At 33.3% G+C, this 19,116-nt stretch overlaps 1 protein-coding gene across 1 annotated transcript; it reads left to right on the top strand.

Annotated features, from left to right (window-relative positions):
- The first annotated feature begins 10,003 nt into the window (after positions 1-10,003).
- On the top strand, positions 10,004-18,051 carry LOC120359217. Its single transcript, XM_039456024.1, has 2 exons — positions 10,004-10,233; positions 10,378-18,051. Exons 1-2 carry the CDS (start codon positions 10,004-10,006, stop codon positions 11,213-11,215), a joined length of 1,068 nt encoding a protein of 355 aa, XP_039311958.1. The 3' UTR covers positions 11,216-18,051.
- Positions 18,052-19,116: the final 1,065 nt, after the last annotated feature.

Consider the following 19,116-nt stretch of genomic DNA (forward strand, 5'->3'; position numbering starts at 1 on the left):
ATCCACTCATCAGTGATTTCAATTTACATATAAATTTTAACACATGCAAACAATTCAGCAAAGTTACATTAAAAAATTACACATTAACAATAAAAGAGCCTGACAATTGTTGTTGTTTAATTGACGAAACCATTTTAATTATTAAGAAATTTATTTTGAGTAATAGATATTTTTGTAACGGATCATAAATATAATTTACTTACTGATTTTTATTCTAAATCTTGTAAATCATCTTAATTATGCATTTATTTAATAAATGATCTTGGAAATTTACAGATATGAAATTTAGAAGAAATTGCATATAAGTGTTTAAAATTAAAATATAAAAATGCAAACATTTCCCCTTTTACATTCAAAATAGTTTATTTACAATCGTCAATTTTTAATTACCAAGCATATAAAAAGAACAAACATGATTCTTCAAAGACAGAGTTCCTTAATTACGATTTTTGTTTATTTTTATATAAGTGGTTGTTTTATCGCCTTCCCTTTTTCCCTTGCTTCCTTTCTCTTTCCTTCTCTCAATAGACTTAAATAGTGCTCTTGTTGTTTACAAATGAAAATGCCAGGATCATTACGGACTGTAATGAGATTTAATGCAGAAAATTTAATCGAAGCTGTACCAATTTCATGGATTTGTAACAATAAATGTTATTGGCCACCTTTTCAGCGCAATAAAATAATAGCAACGATTCAAAAAAGTGAAGAGCCAAAAACATATTGGCCTTCATATCAAATAACCATATTCCGCACTTATGGTAAACATAATATTAAATTTAACATTTTTTTGTTTTTATCTAGAATAAAATTGCAATTTAATTTATTTCATATTGTAATTATAATTTTAATTAATGTCCAAAATAATTTACGTAAAAATGTGTGCTGTTATTCAGAATATTTTATTTAATAAAAAGTGTTTTATGTTCTAAGTATAGAATGATTCATATTCAATTATTATAGTCATGAAAATAATTGTCCAGAAAGTTTACCATTATATTGATAATTTATTCAAATTATTGTCCGAGTGTTAAAAATTATTCTACGTACTAGAACTTGTGGCATTGATAATTTTACAATTAGTTATTTACACATGTAGAAATTGTCAGTACCATATGATGCATACGTAAAATCATTACACTCGAGCACCAATTTAAAGAAATCAGTGATAAAATAACGTACTGTTTGAATAGTTTTTTTGTGACTGTTGTGTACTAATATAAAGTATATATTTATTTTAATATTTTTTAGAGAATTACATGACAGTGAGAGAAAAGTGCAAAAAAACTGGAGATACACCAGATTTAAATTCAGAAGTTCCAGACTGCGAACAGAAGAAAAAAAAATTAGAAAGACAGCCTTTTCTTCTTCTTCAATAGTTAAGGAATGCAATTACAAATACCTGCCAATGCATCCTGTCTTAACAGGTATATCATTAATAATTTTACAAGAAACAATTTCATATTTTTTATGATTAAAAAATCGTATATTGTGTATTTAAATTTTCGAGAAACATTTATTGATTATTATTTAATAGTAATTATAAAATTATTTAATGTAAAAATACAATTTTTTTCAAAAATTGACAACTTATAAAAATGTTTTATGCAAACTGTAAACAAAAACTGATAAAATCATGAAAAGTGGTACAGAAATGATAAATTTGAAATACACAACCAAATAATTAAAAAAAATTTTAAAAAGATATTTGACTATGTGTGTACATACACGCACATGCACACGCACACACACACACACACACACACACACACACACACACACACACACACACACATATTAGGGTGGTCCAAAAAAACTGACTATTTTTTTTTATGTGCTTCACCGAAAATCGAAAGTATATGTTGCAAAAGTAAATTTCGTTTTTTTTTCAGATTTTTAAAAAATGTTTTAGAGATCGCTGTAGTCGTTTACACACGAAAATCGACGTAACATAATATTTTAATTTTTTTAAATCACCTTGAGCCATATCTTGTTGATCATTAAGATATTATTGCTAAGAATCAAATAGATAAGCTTGAATTTTTGTAGCCAAAAGTACTGACAGTAAGTTATTTATTTAATCCTTCAAAACTCGAATTTTTATGAAAATGTACATTTAAAGGCTTAAAACATCTATTTAGACCAATCGCAGTCAAAAATCGTTTGTGGTATCGGTTTTCTTGTTCAATGGAGAATATATTATGATATATAGAAACTTTAACATTTATTGGTAGATAGCGCAACAGTCATAAAATGCTTAAAAAATACGATTTTTCTTAAGTCTAATTCTCATAACAACATCAGATTTAATTTTCTTGATAAATTTTTGTTAAAGAAAAATGTTTTTATATAAAATATACTTTTATAAAAAAATATATTTTATAACAGTTTTTATAAAAAAATATTTTTATAAAAATTTTTAAAAGTAATTTTATAAAATATACTTTTTATAAAAATATTAAAAAATATTTTTCTTTAACGAAAATTTGTCACGAAAATTAAATTTGGTGTTAGTATGAAGGCCAGGTTTAAGAAAAATCGCATTTTTTAAGCATTTTATGACTGCAGCGCTATCAATAAATGTTAAAGTTTTTGTATATCATAATATATACTCCATTAAACAAGGAAACCGATACCACAAATAATTTTCGACTGTGAATGGTCAAAATAGGTCTTTTAAGTCTTTAAATGTACATTTTTATAAAAATTCGAGTTTTGAAGGATTAAATAAATGACTTACTGTCAATACTTTTGGCTACAAAAATTCAAACTTATATATTTGATTCTTGGCAATAATATCTCAATGATCAGCTCAACAGGATATGACTTAATATGATTTAAAAAAATTAAAATATTATGTTACGTCAATTTTTGTGTTTAAACGACTACAGCAATCTCTAAAACATTTTTTAAAATCTGAACAAAAAACAAAATTTACTTTTGCAACATATACTTTCAATTTTCGGTGAAGCACATAAAGAAAAAAAAAGTCGGTTTTTTGGACCAGCCTAATATATACATGTGTGTGTGTGTGTGTGTGTGTGTGTGTGTGTGTGTGTGTGTGCGCGCGCGCGCGCGCGCGCGTCCACCTCCCCCCATCCCCCCCACACACATACGCACGCACACGCGCGCGCGCGCGCGCGTGCATATACGTATAAAAAAAACCGGAATGGCCGATAACAAAAATACATTTCAAAACAATTTTCTTTAATTTTTCTAATAAAACATGAAATAAATTTTATTTCATGTTTATTCTAAAAATATTCTTATGAAATAAAAAAGAATTGATTTTTATGTTATCAATTTAAAGGCTGCGGTCCACTTGATTCTATGCTTTGTGGTGTTAAATCGACCATTCCGAGTAAAGAATTTTACAAATTGACCAATTACAGAATTCTTCAAAATGTTTATAGCGTGAAGTGGATTGTAATCTAAGCCCGATTTTGGAAAAAAAAAGTTTTTTGTATTCTATGCTTTATAAAAATTTGCAATAAAAAGAATTCTTTTTGAGATTATAATCACGTATGCTATTAAGAAGTAGCGTAACACAAAAAAATATAAAAAGTAATATACAAAGATAAGGTGCAACGTAAATAAATAGAAAAATTAATATAAAATAATGTTTTTTAATATTGCAATTATAAAACTAAACAATAAATTTGCAAAGCAACAATGAAAGCAAATTCAATTATAATGTAAATATTAATATAATATATGACTTGTATTTTATGATAATCGTAGAAAAATTAAATATGAACCAATATTACATTAATATTAAATTAATATTGAATAAATATCAAATAAATCTATCTTCAAATTGTGAATACGTTCAGCAACTCTTTTCTAAATCTTAATACATTTTCAATTTTTATAAACTGCGCGCCGAATTTTATAAAACTTGAAAGGCAATCATAAACTGAAATTAGAAATAATATTACAACTTAAATAGATTATTAATTTAATGATAAAACTATTATATACATATATAATGACGAAATCATTATTAACCCTGGTCAAGGTAATATTTTTTGCAACAAATTTTTCACTTTCTTTGGGTGGGGGAGTTTTAGAGGTGTAAGTTAGCATCATTATTGTTAAATTAATTTTTAATTAAATTATGTTTCAATTTAAAAGAACTGTGTTTCAAACCAAAATTAATGGTGCGCATTTCAAAATGAATTTAAACATATGAAATATTATTTTAGCACGAAGATCTTGCTATGAATAAGCCGTCTCGGCTTATTCTTAGTTAATTTGTTGTATACAATATATTGTTGTATATCTATATAATCATTATTAAATTGACGATTAATTTAATTTATGATGTTATTTTTAGCTTCAATTTATGATTGAGTTTCAAGTTTGATTGTGTTCGGCACTCTAGTTCATAAAAAGTATTTACAAATGTATTTAACATTTATATAGAAGAGAACAGGATATTATAGCTGCTATAGACATTACGGCTACTCCTATTATTTATGTTATTAGATAACGAATTCTGAGCTTTTTACAATAAGCTATTAGTCAGTATACATTATATGACACTAATTGTAAGTCAGAATTAATCATAATTTTTAAGAAATTTACATCCACAATAAGTCGTATTAGATCATTGCGTAATAACATTTCAATCGATGGCGAACGGTCAATTATCGCTCCTGGACTTGTTGTCGACGACCGATTTCTTCGCGAGAATTTTCTCCTTCTCCTCCAACGACTCTCGACTCAAGTCTGCTGTCGACATGTTTTAAGTTTTGGTTCTCTCGTTAAAAAATAGCAGACCTATATTGCTTTTTGATTGGTCAGTCATAACATAATTTAAGTTTTAGGTCGTAATAAGATATGGAATCTCTATTCTCTCACTGATTACTGACTCATGATTGTTTAGCTTATAACTATTAACTCGTTACAACTAGTTTCTGACTTCTGATTTATTACTAATAGCTTATTGTAGAAAACTCATGACAATTGCTTATAGAATTATTCATTTAGTAGCCCGCCGCTTTTTAATATGTCAATAGCTAATATGTCAATAGCTAACAATTGTTATCCGACACTTTTATTTTTATTTTTGAGCATTTCTAAACTTTTTCGAGATATATTTTAGCACTTAAGTACACATAGATACTTTTTCATTGTTTTTAAACTTGAGCGTATTATTGCACAAATGTATGTACACTCGAGTGTTTCTTTTTTGTTATTTAACTTTTTATTCGTCTGTATATGTATGTTTCGACATTTATGCAAAGTTAAACAATAACATGGGAGTTTGTTGATATGCCCTGTAAAAAATTTTTATGTAAAAGTACATCTATTATTGTGGATAAATTTGAAACCCATTATAATTGTAAATTTCCTCGCGTTTGTAAATTTGCATTGTACAAGTAAAATTAATTTCTTAATTTTTAATAAAACAAATTGCAAAAATAAATTTACATAATATATGTAAAAATATAGAAATAAAAGTGTAATACTTTACTTTACAATATTTTTTGCAATTGTAATATTATACATTCAAATGTTGAATTCACATAATACAGTCTACATGTACAATGTGTTAATATAATAATAGTTTGTCTCTATATTAATCAAACCTAATCCTAAAATTTACGTTATACTGATTATGTTTACGATATATTTTTGTAATAATACTCTACATGTTTACAATATTATATTTAAAAATATTATTTGTACAACTTCATATTATTCAGAAAAATTGATCGAACATATAGACCTGTTGTTTCATTTTAGAATTGACTATTTAAAAGATATTTTTTCTTATCACTTAAACAGTTATTTATAAAATACCTCTTAAACAGTTAATTACAAAATGAAACACCCAGAATATTATAGTACATATATGTATAGGGAAACCTGGGGCATAATGACGTCACGGTATATAATGGAGCAGTGTCGATAACTTTTCACAGAGATGCTACTATGTAATGAAATGTTATACAATAACTACTATCAGATGTATCTTACTAGATGCTGTTTTCAGTTTTTATATTATTTTTAGTTTAAAGTTGTTAGAAATTTTTTAATGTATTTGCCGTGCTTTTCGTAACTGACAAGGAGTAGGCAAGAACTGTAAAATGCCAAATGAGATGAATCATAGCTCATTTGAAAGAGGGGAATAAGTATATTAAAAGTGTAAAAAGGTTAGCGTGAATTGACCTTACTTTTTAAGAAAATTGCAATTAAAGTTTTTAACATTTGAACGTTTGTACGTTAAGTAGTAGAATCTTGAACCACTATTCAAGAGAACGTCGTAGCTGAGAAAGCTAAGTTCTAGCGTTACATTTTTTCTTTCGTGGCGGACCGGGTTTGAATCTTCGCAGTATCAATTTTTTTTTACCTTTTTTTAAAACTTTTGCTATTATATTTTACAATTGCATTATCTTTAATATTTTTTAAATTAATTAATAATAATGTACTTACATATACTAATAAAATTAAGCAACTTTTATTGATAAAACATTAATAAAAATATTTAACAAATTATTTATTATAATAAATTTATTTATAAACATTAATAATTAAGCCTTAATTAACAGATTTATTCCAAAAAACAATTTGAGAGTTTCTATAATATCATAAATTATAAGAAGTTGTAAATTATAAGATGTTATAAATTTATAAAACGTTATAAATTAAAGTGTATTATTTTTCGGAATAAATCTGCTCGTTAAGGGCTAATTATTTACTTTTATAATTAATTTTATTATAATAAATAATTTATTAAATATTTTTATTAATTTTATATTAATAAAAAATAGCTTAATTTTATTATTATATGTAAGTATATTATTATTAATTAATTTAAAAAATAATAAAAATAAAGTAATTGTAAAATATAATAGCAAAAGGTTTTAAAAAAATAAAAAAAGAATTTGATACTGCAAAAATTCGAACCCGGTTTGTCACAAAGGGAAAAATGTAACGCTAGAACTTAGCCTTCTTCAGCCACGACGCTCTCTTGGATAGTGGTTTAAGATTCTAGTACTTAACGTACAAACGTCCAAATGTTAAACTTTAATTGCAATCTTTTTAAAAAGTAAAGCCCATTCACGCTAACCCTTTTATACTTTTAATATACTTGTTCCTCCCTTTTTGAATAAGCTATGATTCATCTCATTTGGAATTTTACAGTTCTTGCCTATTCCTTGTGAGTTAGAATAATACTTAGAATTTCTATATTTGCGTAAGGTAACCAATAATAAAATTCTATTTTTTGTTACCGCAAGTACATTTATGTTAATAAATGATCTTTTCTTGTCACGTTAATAAAATATTTATTCTTTGTAATATTCCATATTACTAAAGTAAATTTATACATTTTGGGGCACTAGAACATGCTGGTGTAAAGTTGGCATTCTATTTTTAGAAAATAAACATTTTAATCAGAGTTCCATTTGCACCCATAATAGTTCTATAGTTCTTGATAGATTAAAACAATAGTTCTGTCGATTAAAACAAAAAAATTCAATTTTAAAGATATGAGGTGCCAACTTCCCGTAGCACCCCAAGTTACGAAAAAAATAAATTAAATCACAAACTCCTATAGTTCTCGAAGAGTCCTATAGTTTTTGATAAGTTTCAAAATTAGTTCTGCATATTTAACAATTAATATTAAACAATTTTCCAAAATCCAAACAAAACATCTCATCATAATAGTAAAGTACTATTTTAATGCAAGTCCTGGATTGCTCTTTGGCATTTTCCGATAGTTTTGCGATAGATCTAAAGCTTTTTATAGGTTTCGTAAAGAGTTCCGGCGTTTACACATTTTTAAACAATTTTTAAACCTAAACTTTAGCACCTCACACAAGAGTAAAGTACCATTTCAATGCGAGTTCTGGACGACTCTTTGGCATTTTCCGATAGTTCTGCGATAGTTCTCAAGCTTGTTATAGATTGTTTGAGTTTTTGTTAAGAGTTTACATATTTTTAAACAATTTTTAATCTCACGTGTTGGCACCACGCACAAGAGAAAAGTACTATTTTGAAGCAAGTTTTGGACGACTTCTTGAATGTATTGAGATTACACAATCGAACTTTAAAACTTTGCACCTCATTTGTGTGTGTGTGTGTGTGTGTGTGTGTGTTTGCGTAAGCGTGTGCGTGCATGCGTGTGGATCTTATTTTCGGCGTTATCCAGGATCAACGGCATGGACGTGGCAAGAATCTGATCCAGTGTGTGTGTGTGTGTGTGTGTGTTTGTGTGTGGGTGTGTGTTTGTTTGTGTGTGGGTGTGTGTTTGTTTGTGTGTGGGTGTGTGTTTGTTTGTGTGTGGGTGTGTGTAACAAGACCATTGGGTTCGTCACTCCCCCAGTATTTTCTGACTCCAAACCCTCTCAGTCACACGTGTTAGTGTGTGGGCGTGTGTGTGTATGTGTGTGTGTGTATGTGCTTGCGTGCGGGCGTGCTTGCGTGTGTGCGTGCTTGCGTGTTTGCGTGCATGCGTGTGTGTTTACGCGTTTTCGCGTGCATGTGTCGTTTGTTAAATATATTTAATTCAGTTTGACATATATTATTACGTGTGGTCTAATCTCTTCTAAACAATTCGCTATTACACGCTTTTTGTTTAGATTATCATATTTGTACCATCATGTACCCGTGAGTGCAAAGGCAATGTAATGTTCATTATTTTTTTATCATAATGTATATAATGGACTCCATCTGTTAAAATATAATTTATATCATCTAAAGTGATAACTTTTGCGATAGAGTTCAATGTGTGCTTTAAGTCTAGTCGCTGATTATTGTAACGATAATCTGTGAAAATAGAAGCATCGATTATTATGTGATTACCATAAGTAATGCAATGTTCTTTTATGATACCATATTTGCGACAGATTGAATTCTCATTTCTTGAGTCATTAATTGCACGTTGCATATGTTGCAAACTTTGCTCTAGAAGAATATCAACATTGATATTAAATGTTATTGTTTGTCGCAAATCTTTAATGCCACAAGAACAAGTTGTTGTAATTATACAACTAGGCTCATTTTTAAAAAGATAATTGGCTAAATAAGCAACATTACAATTAACATTAAGTCGCTTAATACTTTGTGTATAAAATTTAATTGAATCACGAAAAAGGGGTAGATTTTTAAAATATTAACTCGTTCATAATAACGTTTTGATAGTATTCTACAATCTTCTAAAAGAAACTTTTCCAATCAAAATATATCATCCAACAATTCAACTGCATTTTTATACGCGGCATGTGTTGCGATTCCACTTGCAACATGTTGCAAAAGTTAATCGAATGCGCACGTGTCTTGTAAAATCATTGTTGACTTTTTTATTTTTACAGGTCCACATTTGTTTCCATTAATGATAAGCGGTAAATTAAAGGATTTTACATATATTTTTCAGATAGTCCCATTCGGGGCATTTGTATAAATAAGACGGCTTAACTTTTTTTTTGATGGGAACTTCATCAGGTTCATTGGTGATTGAACTTACTAAGCCATGCCAATTTTCTGAAATGTTCCAGCAATGACTTTTATCAATATACATTAAATCATTGGAATTTTCTTTGACAGAAGCAGCTACATTATTTGAATTGTCTTTTGCAGAAGGATCTACACCATTCGAATCGCATTCCGTCATAAATGTGCTGTTGCTTTTAATTGCATCAATTTCTGGATTAGAAACATTCTTTATACTAAGAATAATACTCTCAGAAGAATTTATAAAAGATATTTCGTAGCTTTCATCAGTACAGACTTCAGAAATTTTACGTTTTTCTGGAAAAATATCAGATTATGCTATGTCTCGTCCGGATGGATAATGGTAGTAGCGTTCCGCTGCGTTGCTTCCCAACAAGAATTTAAAGCACACTAAAAAATTGAATTTGGCACCGCACCTCTTGTGCGGCCGAGTGCACCTCTACGCTGCTCGCGCGCGCCTCCTCATTGTTTTCCTGTTGCGTATATCCTTAACAGGTCGAGTTTTGCAATTCGTCTTTTTGTCATCATTCTGCAATCTTCGAAGATGGGAAAATCGAATAAAGCAAAGAAGAGGAAGAGATCACCATCATCAGATCGTCTCGCAGGACTGGAAAGTAAGATTAACTGCTTAATTGATGTTTTGAAGCAGAGAGAGGTTAGGACGCCCGCCCATTCTCTCTCCCCGATATCTCAGGACAATCAGCGGTCTCGAAACGAGGCAGAATCCACAGGATCTGTCTCGCCCTTGAGGAACAGGTTGAAACGGCGGATCCGGTAATCTCAGGTGTGTACAATAATGCTGGACCTGTATTTGCATCATACTGGCGGCAGGACGACACAACCTCTTTTTTCTCACCTCTGGTTCTCTCGAATTCATCGAATTTTCTCTTCTTACAGGGGTAAGTAGCGTCGTCAAAGACGGTGCATCGCCCAGGTCCCATACAGAGGTTACTCTAGACGAGAATCCCTCCCTACTATTCCCGACCACAGAGGACGATGTAGCTCCTTTTACCAAGCAGCTATTCGGCTCAGACTTGGAGGGCGAACAACAGCTCCACCTTGGAACGAGATAGTGACACAGAGGTGGCGCGATCTGACGCGCAATGGTCTCTCGCCGGATCAGCGCAAATCACTCTTGCGAAAATATTCCCCTGCGGAAACGTTAGCCTTTCTCAAAGCCCCTACTCTTAACCAAGAATGTAAGGTGGCCTTGAAGAACAGCTCTCTGATTAAAAGAGATGAGTACAACGCTAAGAATCATGACCAGATTGGCATAGTCTTGTGCGTCCTCGGGGAAGCCATCTCCGATCTTTTTCGCCCAGGCACAGAAAAATCTTTAAGCCCCGAAGCTTGCTTGGCAGTTTCAAAAGTAAATGAGGGTGCTAAGATCCTAGCGGATCTGTTTTATCGGTTATCATTAACCAGAAGAGCACAGATCATACCGGCTTTAAATCTGAACGCCAAAAATACAGCTGAAGCAATTCCAGTAGATGATCTTCTGTTTGGATCAGACTTTGGAGAACAAATGAAAAAAGTGGCTGCCATGGAAAAATCATCAAAGGAGATTATTAAGACTCCGTTATCTATTTCGAGAAGAATTCAGCAACCAGTTAAACAACCGTTGCAGATGTCAACATCGAGATCGGGAAACAACCGTGCCCCTGTAAGAAACTCGAGACCGGCGAGAAGGACAGGGGCAACGAACAGCAGTCGCCGGTCAGCACACCGGTCCAGGTCTCACTCAAGGAGACGCTAAAGGAGGTAGAGGTAAATAGAGCCGGCAGACTAGCTTTCTTCCTTCCCCAGTGGAAAAAGATTTCGTCGGACTCAAAAATTTTAGAAGCAGTTGGGGGCTACAGGCTACCCTTTAAACAACATCTGCCTTCTCAGGTTTACGAACCTCAGTGCCGTCTATCAAGAGGGGAGGAGCAGATCTGCTCCCAGGAGATTTCTAATCTCCTTAAAAAGGAAGCGATCGAGAAAGTTTCAGAACATAAAGATCAATTCCTGTCCCCCTTCTTTGTTATCGAAAAATCATCGGGGGGATGGAGATTCATCCTTAACCTCAAGAGCCTTAATGAATTCATCATCGCCCCACATTTTAAGCTTGAAGACTGAAAATCAGTCATCTGCCTTATTTCGCCAAACGATTTCCTGGCATCCATTGACTTAAAGGATGCATACCTTCTTGTACCTATCCATTCGGAGGATAGAAAATTCTTAAGATTCCGTTTCCAAAATCAGCTCTTTCAATTTAGAGTACTACCGTTTGGACTAGCATCGGCTTCTTTTATCTTCACAAAGATATTAAAACCGGTCATATCTTCCCTGAGAGAAAGAGGTTTTTTTTCCATAGTATATTTAGATGACTTTCTTCTCATCGCACTCACATACAGTCAATGGACAGAAAATGTTAGGGTGACAATGGAACTCTTAGTATCCTTAGGTTTTATTATTAATTTTAAAAAGAGCGTGCTCACCCCGGCAAAATCGTGTCGGTTTTTAGGTTTTATTTTTGATACAGGGAACTTTTCAGTTTCAATTCCTCCTGACAGGAGAGATGATCTTCGTCGAAAATCTCAAGACATGCTGAAGAGGACCCACTGCAAGATCCGATTTCTGGCAAGTTTTATAGGCTCGCTAGTAGCGGTGTGCCCGGCCGTCCAGTATGGGCTATTTCTGAAGACGGATCTCCAATGGTGGATCAAGATCTTTACAGATAAACTCCAAAGAAATTATATCAGATCAGGACAATTTAACATGGAAATTTTTACCGATGCCTCTCTAACGGGATGGGGTGTGGTATGTAACGAAACATGAACTCACGGCTTTTGGTCGCCTAGTGAGAAACAATATCACATTAATTACCTTAAACTTCTAGTAGTATTTCACGCATTGAGATGCTTCGCTTCTCATATGGAAGGATCCAAGATTTTTTTGAGAGTGGATAATTCTACCGCTATTTCATATGTTAACCGTATGGGATCTGTCAAATTTCCTACCTTGTTTGATCTAGCTTGTGAGATTTGGTGTTGGTGCTCCCGAAGAAATATATTTATTTACGCTTCGTATATTCCTTCTGCTCAAAATTTTGAGGCAAATGCAGAATCACGCATAGTGTCAGAGGAAACTGAGTGGTCCCTCGGGAAGCAATATTTCAACGAGATTGAGGCAGCTCTGGGCCTTTTCGAGATAGATTTGTTCGCTTCATCAATTAACAATAAATGCTGTGATTTTATATCTTGGCATCCAGATCCATTAGCACAAGCAGTTGACGCATTTTTAATGAGTTGGAATCAATTTTATTTTTATGCCTTCCCTCTTTTATTTTAATTCTAAAGGCCTTACGGAAGATTATTACTGATAGGGCGGAAGGCGTGGTTGTGGTACCCTGGTGGCCAGCCCAACCGTGGTTCCCTCTATTCAATCAATTAGCCATAGGTCAACCTATTATCTTTGCACCTAATATGGACATGTTGTCATCCACTTTCAGGAAAATCCGTTCAGCCTGGAGGAGAATTTCCCTGGCGGCCGCAAGATTATCCGGCAAGCTTTCCGGCTCAAAGGAACGCCGCCGGCAGCGTTAGAAACTACTCTCGCATTAATATCTGAGGCCACAGTGGCACAATACACCAAACCGATTAGAGAGTGGTGGCATTTTTGTAGGCAGAAGCAAATCGGCTGCTTCACAACGCCGGTTCCCTTTCTGGAATTTTTATCCTCCACCTTATCTGGAATAGGCTCCTATTCCACCCTTAACACATATTGTTCAGCCATATCTCTTATCTCTCTTAATGAGGTGGGTTCACACCCTCTGGTAAAGAGGTTCTGTAAGGACGTCGCGGTTCTAAAACCACAACGTCCACGTTACGATTTTGTCTGGGATCCATCTCCAGTGTTAGATCACCTAGCCAGTTTACCATGTGAGAATCTATCGCTCGAAATATTATCGAGAAAACTAGCGACATTATTTGCCCTTACAACAGTTCAAAGGATGCAAACCCTCGCGGCCATACAACTATCAAACATTAGCTTAACGGATTCATTAATTATTAAAATTCTGGCTAGACTTAAAACTTCCGGAATCGGAAGGTCTCAGCCATTACTATTTTTTCAACCTTTTCTGGACAAACCAGAACATTACATTTTTTCTTTAGTTAAATTTTATTTGAAGGTTACAACCAACCTCCGTTCTCAGAACTGCGACTCTTTCTTTATTTCATTTTGAACCTCTTACAACCCAGTTTCTTCGCAGATTTTGGGAAGATGGGTTAAGTCAGAGCTAGACGCAGCGGGAGTAGACACAAGTATCTTTTCTACTCACTCTATTCGCCATGCAGCTACTCTCTAGCAGCAAGCAAAGGCATTAACCTAGAAGAAATTCGTCGTACAGCCGCTTGGGCCAAATCGTCAGAAGTTTTCGCGCGTTTCTACAACCGGACAATAATTAAAAATTTGTCGTTCCAAGACGCAATTCTGAATAGATAACAAGGGCACTTTGTTGACCAATTTTTTAACTTGTCAAAGAACATTTCATTTTTTATTGCTAGCAAATTACATTTCTGTATCACTTTATCTTTGCACACACACATGTGAGTTTTATTCTGCTCAGTGATATATGCACATCATATTAAAGAACTTATAAGAGATAAATAAGATCAATCTTATTTAAACTTTTCCGTACAAATCTGTCCTTTAAACATCTACCATTATCCATCCGGGCGAGACATAGCATAATTGTACAATTAAACAAACTTACAGTGAAGTTTGATTGTAATTATGCGGTCTCGTCCGGATGGAGACTCCCTCCCTCCCACACTTTATTTTTCAGATTTGTCGGCTTTGAACTAATGAGGAGGCGCGCGCGAGCAGCGCAGAGGTGCACTCGGCCGCACAAGAGGTGCGGCGCTAAATTCAATTTTTTAGTGTGCTTTAATTTCCTGTTGGGAAGCAACGCAGCGGAACGCTACTACCATTATCCATCCGGACGAGACCGCATAATTACAATCGAACTTCACTGTAAGTTCGTTTAATTGTACAATTTTCTAAGTCTACTGTTTCAATTTTTATTGCGTTACTATATTGGTCGGGTAACAAATTTTTTATTTGACAATTATTTTGCGATGACACATCATCAGTCATAGGAATATCTTTTTCATTAGAAACTGACATAATTTTTTTCCAAGAAATTTAAATGCTGGATGACAAATTTGTCAACTTTTATGGGAAGTTGGCTTTTGAAGCATCAATTTTTTAAATCTGAAAATTCTGCTTTGACGCAAAAAGACGCAGCAATTTCGCCAGATCTTTTAAAGACTGGACGCATTACACTTGTCCATATGGATAAATAGGGTAGTAAACGTGCCCTAACTTGTTCAGCAAAATCAGGATTGTAACAAACGTTGATAATGCTACCATCTCTCGAGTTTTCGGCAATTTTTTTGGACGAATTTAGAACAGAAATGCTCCATTCCTTTCAATCGGTATCATCTGTTTCATGTTCGGAAAAATCGTCAGAACAACGTTTAGTTTCATCATTAAGATTTTCATTTTTTTATTTTCTATTGTTTTTAACATGTCATTAATGGCACTGCTACCCTTAATTATACTATTTAAATATTGCATGTGTACATCGGACCTTAATATCTCTCCATTGCTTGTGGAACCAATACTTTTACTTAGCGTTACACTCAGTAACGATTCCATAAAATACTTTAATTCCTTAAAAGAATCCATGAGGTAGGCTTGACTAATGCATCGGAGATAAAATGCTCGTACTAAAGTCTTATTTTTGCCTTTAACCATTTTCATTTAGAGACCATAAAAATAAGATGACATCCAATTTGATCTAGCAGAATAGAATTAAATCAATATTTTCTAAAAATGTTGCAGCGAAACATTTACACAAATAATCTTGGAAATTCACACATTTTGCGAAAACGTCAGAAACGGCAATTAAAATGGCCCATCTAAAATTAGTTACAACTGTATAGTCGTGAGCTAAAAGGTTGCAACACATTTTCTTCGATTGTTTTTGAAATGTAGACTTGCTCATTAAACGGCGAACGTCGTTGGTTCTTACCTGTGGATCCAACCAATTAAGCATCAAACCATCTACCATAAAAAAAAATGTGTTGCTACCTTTTAGCTCACGATTATACGCGGAACAAGTACACCTGCGGCAATAATACTGCGTAAAAAGAAAGCGATCATCAGTGCTCTTTAATCGGCCGAGATCATTTAAAATACAGGTGTACTACCACTTTTATTAACAAGAACACATTGATACAAAAATATCGGTGGATCTTGCAACAATCCGCGCTTAATTATTCCGCCTGTGGCATTGATTGTCAAAAAAGCTTCCGCGTCTTTTTTACATCTTTCTGTATATAACATTTTTTGTTCAACATTTCAATATATACAATAAAATGGTAATTAACCGATACTAATAATTGATCCAGTATGAGTACTGCATTTTGCGCTATTTAATAAATTTAAAACTGGATTGCTGAATACTAATCCATGCTGTTTCAATAATCTTTCTTCTTTTGCCTTACGCAAGACAGCAGACAAAGGAAGTATAGGAGAATCTTTGTCTCCGAATACTTATAAGCGTTTTGGTTCTTCTCTACGGAAAGTGACAGCATCTGCACGTTCTTTGATCATTTTATCCGCTATTATTTTACGACAAATAGGGGGCGTCCGGGAGAGTATACCCGCCTTCCACTAAAATGTTTATAAACCTTTCTATACTTACATATCGCTATTTTCTATAAATTGTATCTTAAGCTGCATTATTTAGCTATATTTTCTCCTAAGAAAGTTTGATATATCTTTAATAATTTATGAGTTATTAACGATTTCTACCAAAATGAGATTCGGCTAATATCCCCCACCTGGGTGGGAGACTTGAACCCCTAAGTAGGGAGCCTTTATCCGGGTTTAAAAATAGGCAAAATAATCATTAAAAATCGTAATTCTATAAAGAAATTTAATCATAAAAATAAGGCACATAGTATTACGTAGTAAAATGAGAACATGAGGTACTTTGAGTATCTTTGAGGTATATAAGTAAGGAATTAACTAGTATCACACATATTTTTAGTTATAACATAGTTACTTTTACAATAGTGAGTGTTTATAAACTTATAATTAGAAATCCTTTTTAACAAAAACTATAATCTTTTGATATAAAGCAACAATATCAGTCACAATTCTCACAACCAACAGCAATATTTTCTAATTTTTGGTTATAAAAATTAGTTTAGTCAATCTACAACAATATCTTAATCATCAACATAGAAAAAAATCTAAAGTAACTTAGGTACCTTTATAGCGAAAATAATAGTCTGAACCTATTTTATCTTTTACATAACTAGGTAGTAAACCTTGTAAGTAGATATTACAAATCAGTCTTATGTATACCTTGTATGTTATCAGCAAAACAAAAATTAAAATTACTGTCAAAATTAAGAACAAAAATAAAATTTAAAACAAAATAATTAAATCAACATCAAAAATAATCATAGTCTTCATCAGTCTTTCTTTCTTTAATTGGAACAAAGAGGACAAATAAACTGTTCCTTATCATCTTTGGACCGTCTAACACACATTTTATGGACATATTTGCCACAAAGAGCACAAAGTCTTAAGTCCATCATTTTGTCTGCTCCACAAATGAAACAAAACCAATTATCAATTCTATCTGGTACTTCATCCCATGGATTATCAGAGCTATTGTCATACTTGGGTTCTTCGTCAAGGTCTGTCTCACTGTCACTTGACTGTAAAATTTGTCTTTTTACTGTCTTTTTCTTTGCTTCACCTTTTGGTTTCTTTTTTTAGTTATTTTAGTTTTCTTGTTTTTCGATGCATAATCATTATCTAGGTCTAGTTTTTCTGGTGTTTCTGTTAAAATTTTAGTTTTTCCGGGCTGTCTACCACGACGAAGACTTTTTCTAAAAGCAGCTTTTAGAAAAGGACAAATCATTTGTGGTAAAACTATTTTTGGTTTTTGTCGTGAATCGGAATCTACCGTTGTTATATTCAGATCTTGAGATGTAGAAGCTACCTCTGCTGATTGTTTTAATATTGCGATTGCTTGCTCAAATTCCTCCTCAGTTAAAATTGATGGTGAACTGGCTCTAGACGCCGCAGTTTCATTCATGAATACTGATGCTGATGTCAAAGGCTCTGACTGACCTTGTACGGTAGATGTTGAAGGTGATTTGATCGTGGCGTTATATCTGGAGGTAGTTCTGGAGCTACTGAGGGCGAAGCAATCGAAGAAACATCTTGCTCTTGAAATTCACCAGTCATTTTTCTGTCCGTTATTGCGGAGCATAAAAAATCTTCATCTGTAAAGATGCCCGGGTTGTAGGAATGTATCCCAGTTTTTCGAAATCCAGTCAAAATGTTGGATTGGCTAAAAGCCTGCGACATAATTGTGCTTACAAATCCGGGTATACTGTATACCGTAACAGTTTGCCCTAGGATGCTTAGCACCCAATTATTCATGGCTGAGTTATATCTAGACTTGAAAGATGAATAAATGGCAATATCTAATGACTGTAACTTATTGCTGCAGTGGGGTGGTAAAGTCAGCAAAGTTACTCCATTCAATTTTGCGTATTGGACAATTTCAATATTGACATGACTTTCGTGGTTGTAGAGGATAAGCAGGACTCGGTTTTCAAAAAACGCGTTCAAATACTTCACAAAATGCTTCATGAAGTTCATAAAACTCTTGATTGTCATCCATCCACTTGGATAGGAGTTACCCTGTGAGCTTGGTGGTCCACCAGCTACAAAGGATTCGTTGAATTTAACCCTAGGAAAAATGAAAAATGGTGAAATAACATTTCCCAGAGCGTTCACAGCGAAGCAAACGGTCACAAGACTGCCACGTTCAGCTGAAGTAATTTGTCCTACTTGACGCACACGCTTGTTCGCTATCACTTTGGGACCCTCTTTTACAGTCGTACACCCTGATATTAGAACCACGTTTCTGCATTTTTTGCGAGATAGTAGCATGTACTAATGTATTTGATGTACGAGGTGTGATCAAAAAGTAAGGTGACTTTTCATTTTTATAAAAAAATATTCATTTATTCATCCAAAATTATGTTATCCCCTTCAAAATAATCCCCCTCTGATACAATGCATTTATGCCAGCGCTTTTTCCAGTCGTCAAAACATTTCTGAAATACACTTTTGGGTATTGCCTTGAGCTCCTCTAGCGATGCAGCCTTAATCTCCTCAATCGTCGCAAATCTTCGTCCTTTCATAGGCTTTTCAATTTTGGGAAGAGGAAAAAGTCGCAGGGGACCAAGTCTGGTGAATACGGTGGCTTAGGCATGATGATAGTATTGTTTTTGGCCAAAAAAGTACTCACTAGTAACGACGTGTGCGCAGGTGCATTATCATGGTGCAGAATCCATGCATTTTCTTTCCACATTTCCGGACGTTTTTTTCTTATTGATTCACGCAAACGCCGCATAACCTCAAGGTAATACTCCTTGTTTACCGTACGACCTTGTGGTAGGAATTCTTGATGCACAACGCCATGGTAATCAAAGAAAACTGTGAGCAAAACCTTCACATTCGAACGAACTTGGCGTGCCTTTTTCGGTCTTGGCTCTCCTGAGCTCTTCCATT

The sequence above is a fragment of the Solenopsis invicta genome, chromosome 12 (genome assembly GCF_016802725.1).
Source record: "Solenopsis invicta isolate M01_SB chromosome 12, UNIL_Sinv_3.0, whole genome shotgun sequence".
NCBI classification, from domain to species: Eukaryota; Metazoa; Arthropoda; class Insecta; order Hymenoptera; family Formicidae; genus Solenopsis; species Solenopsis invicta.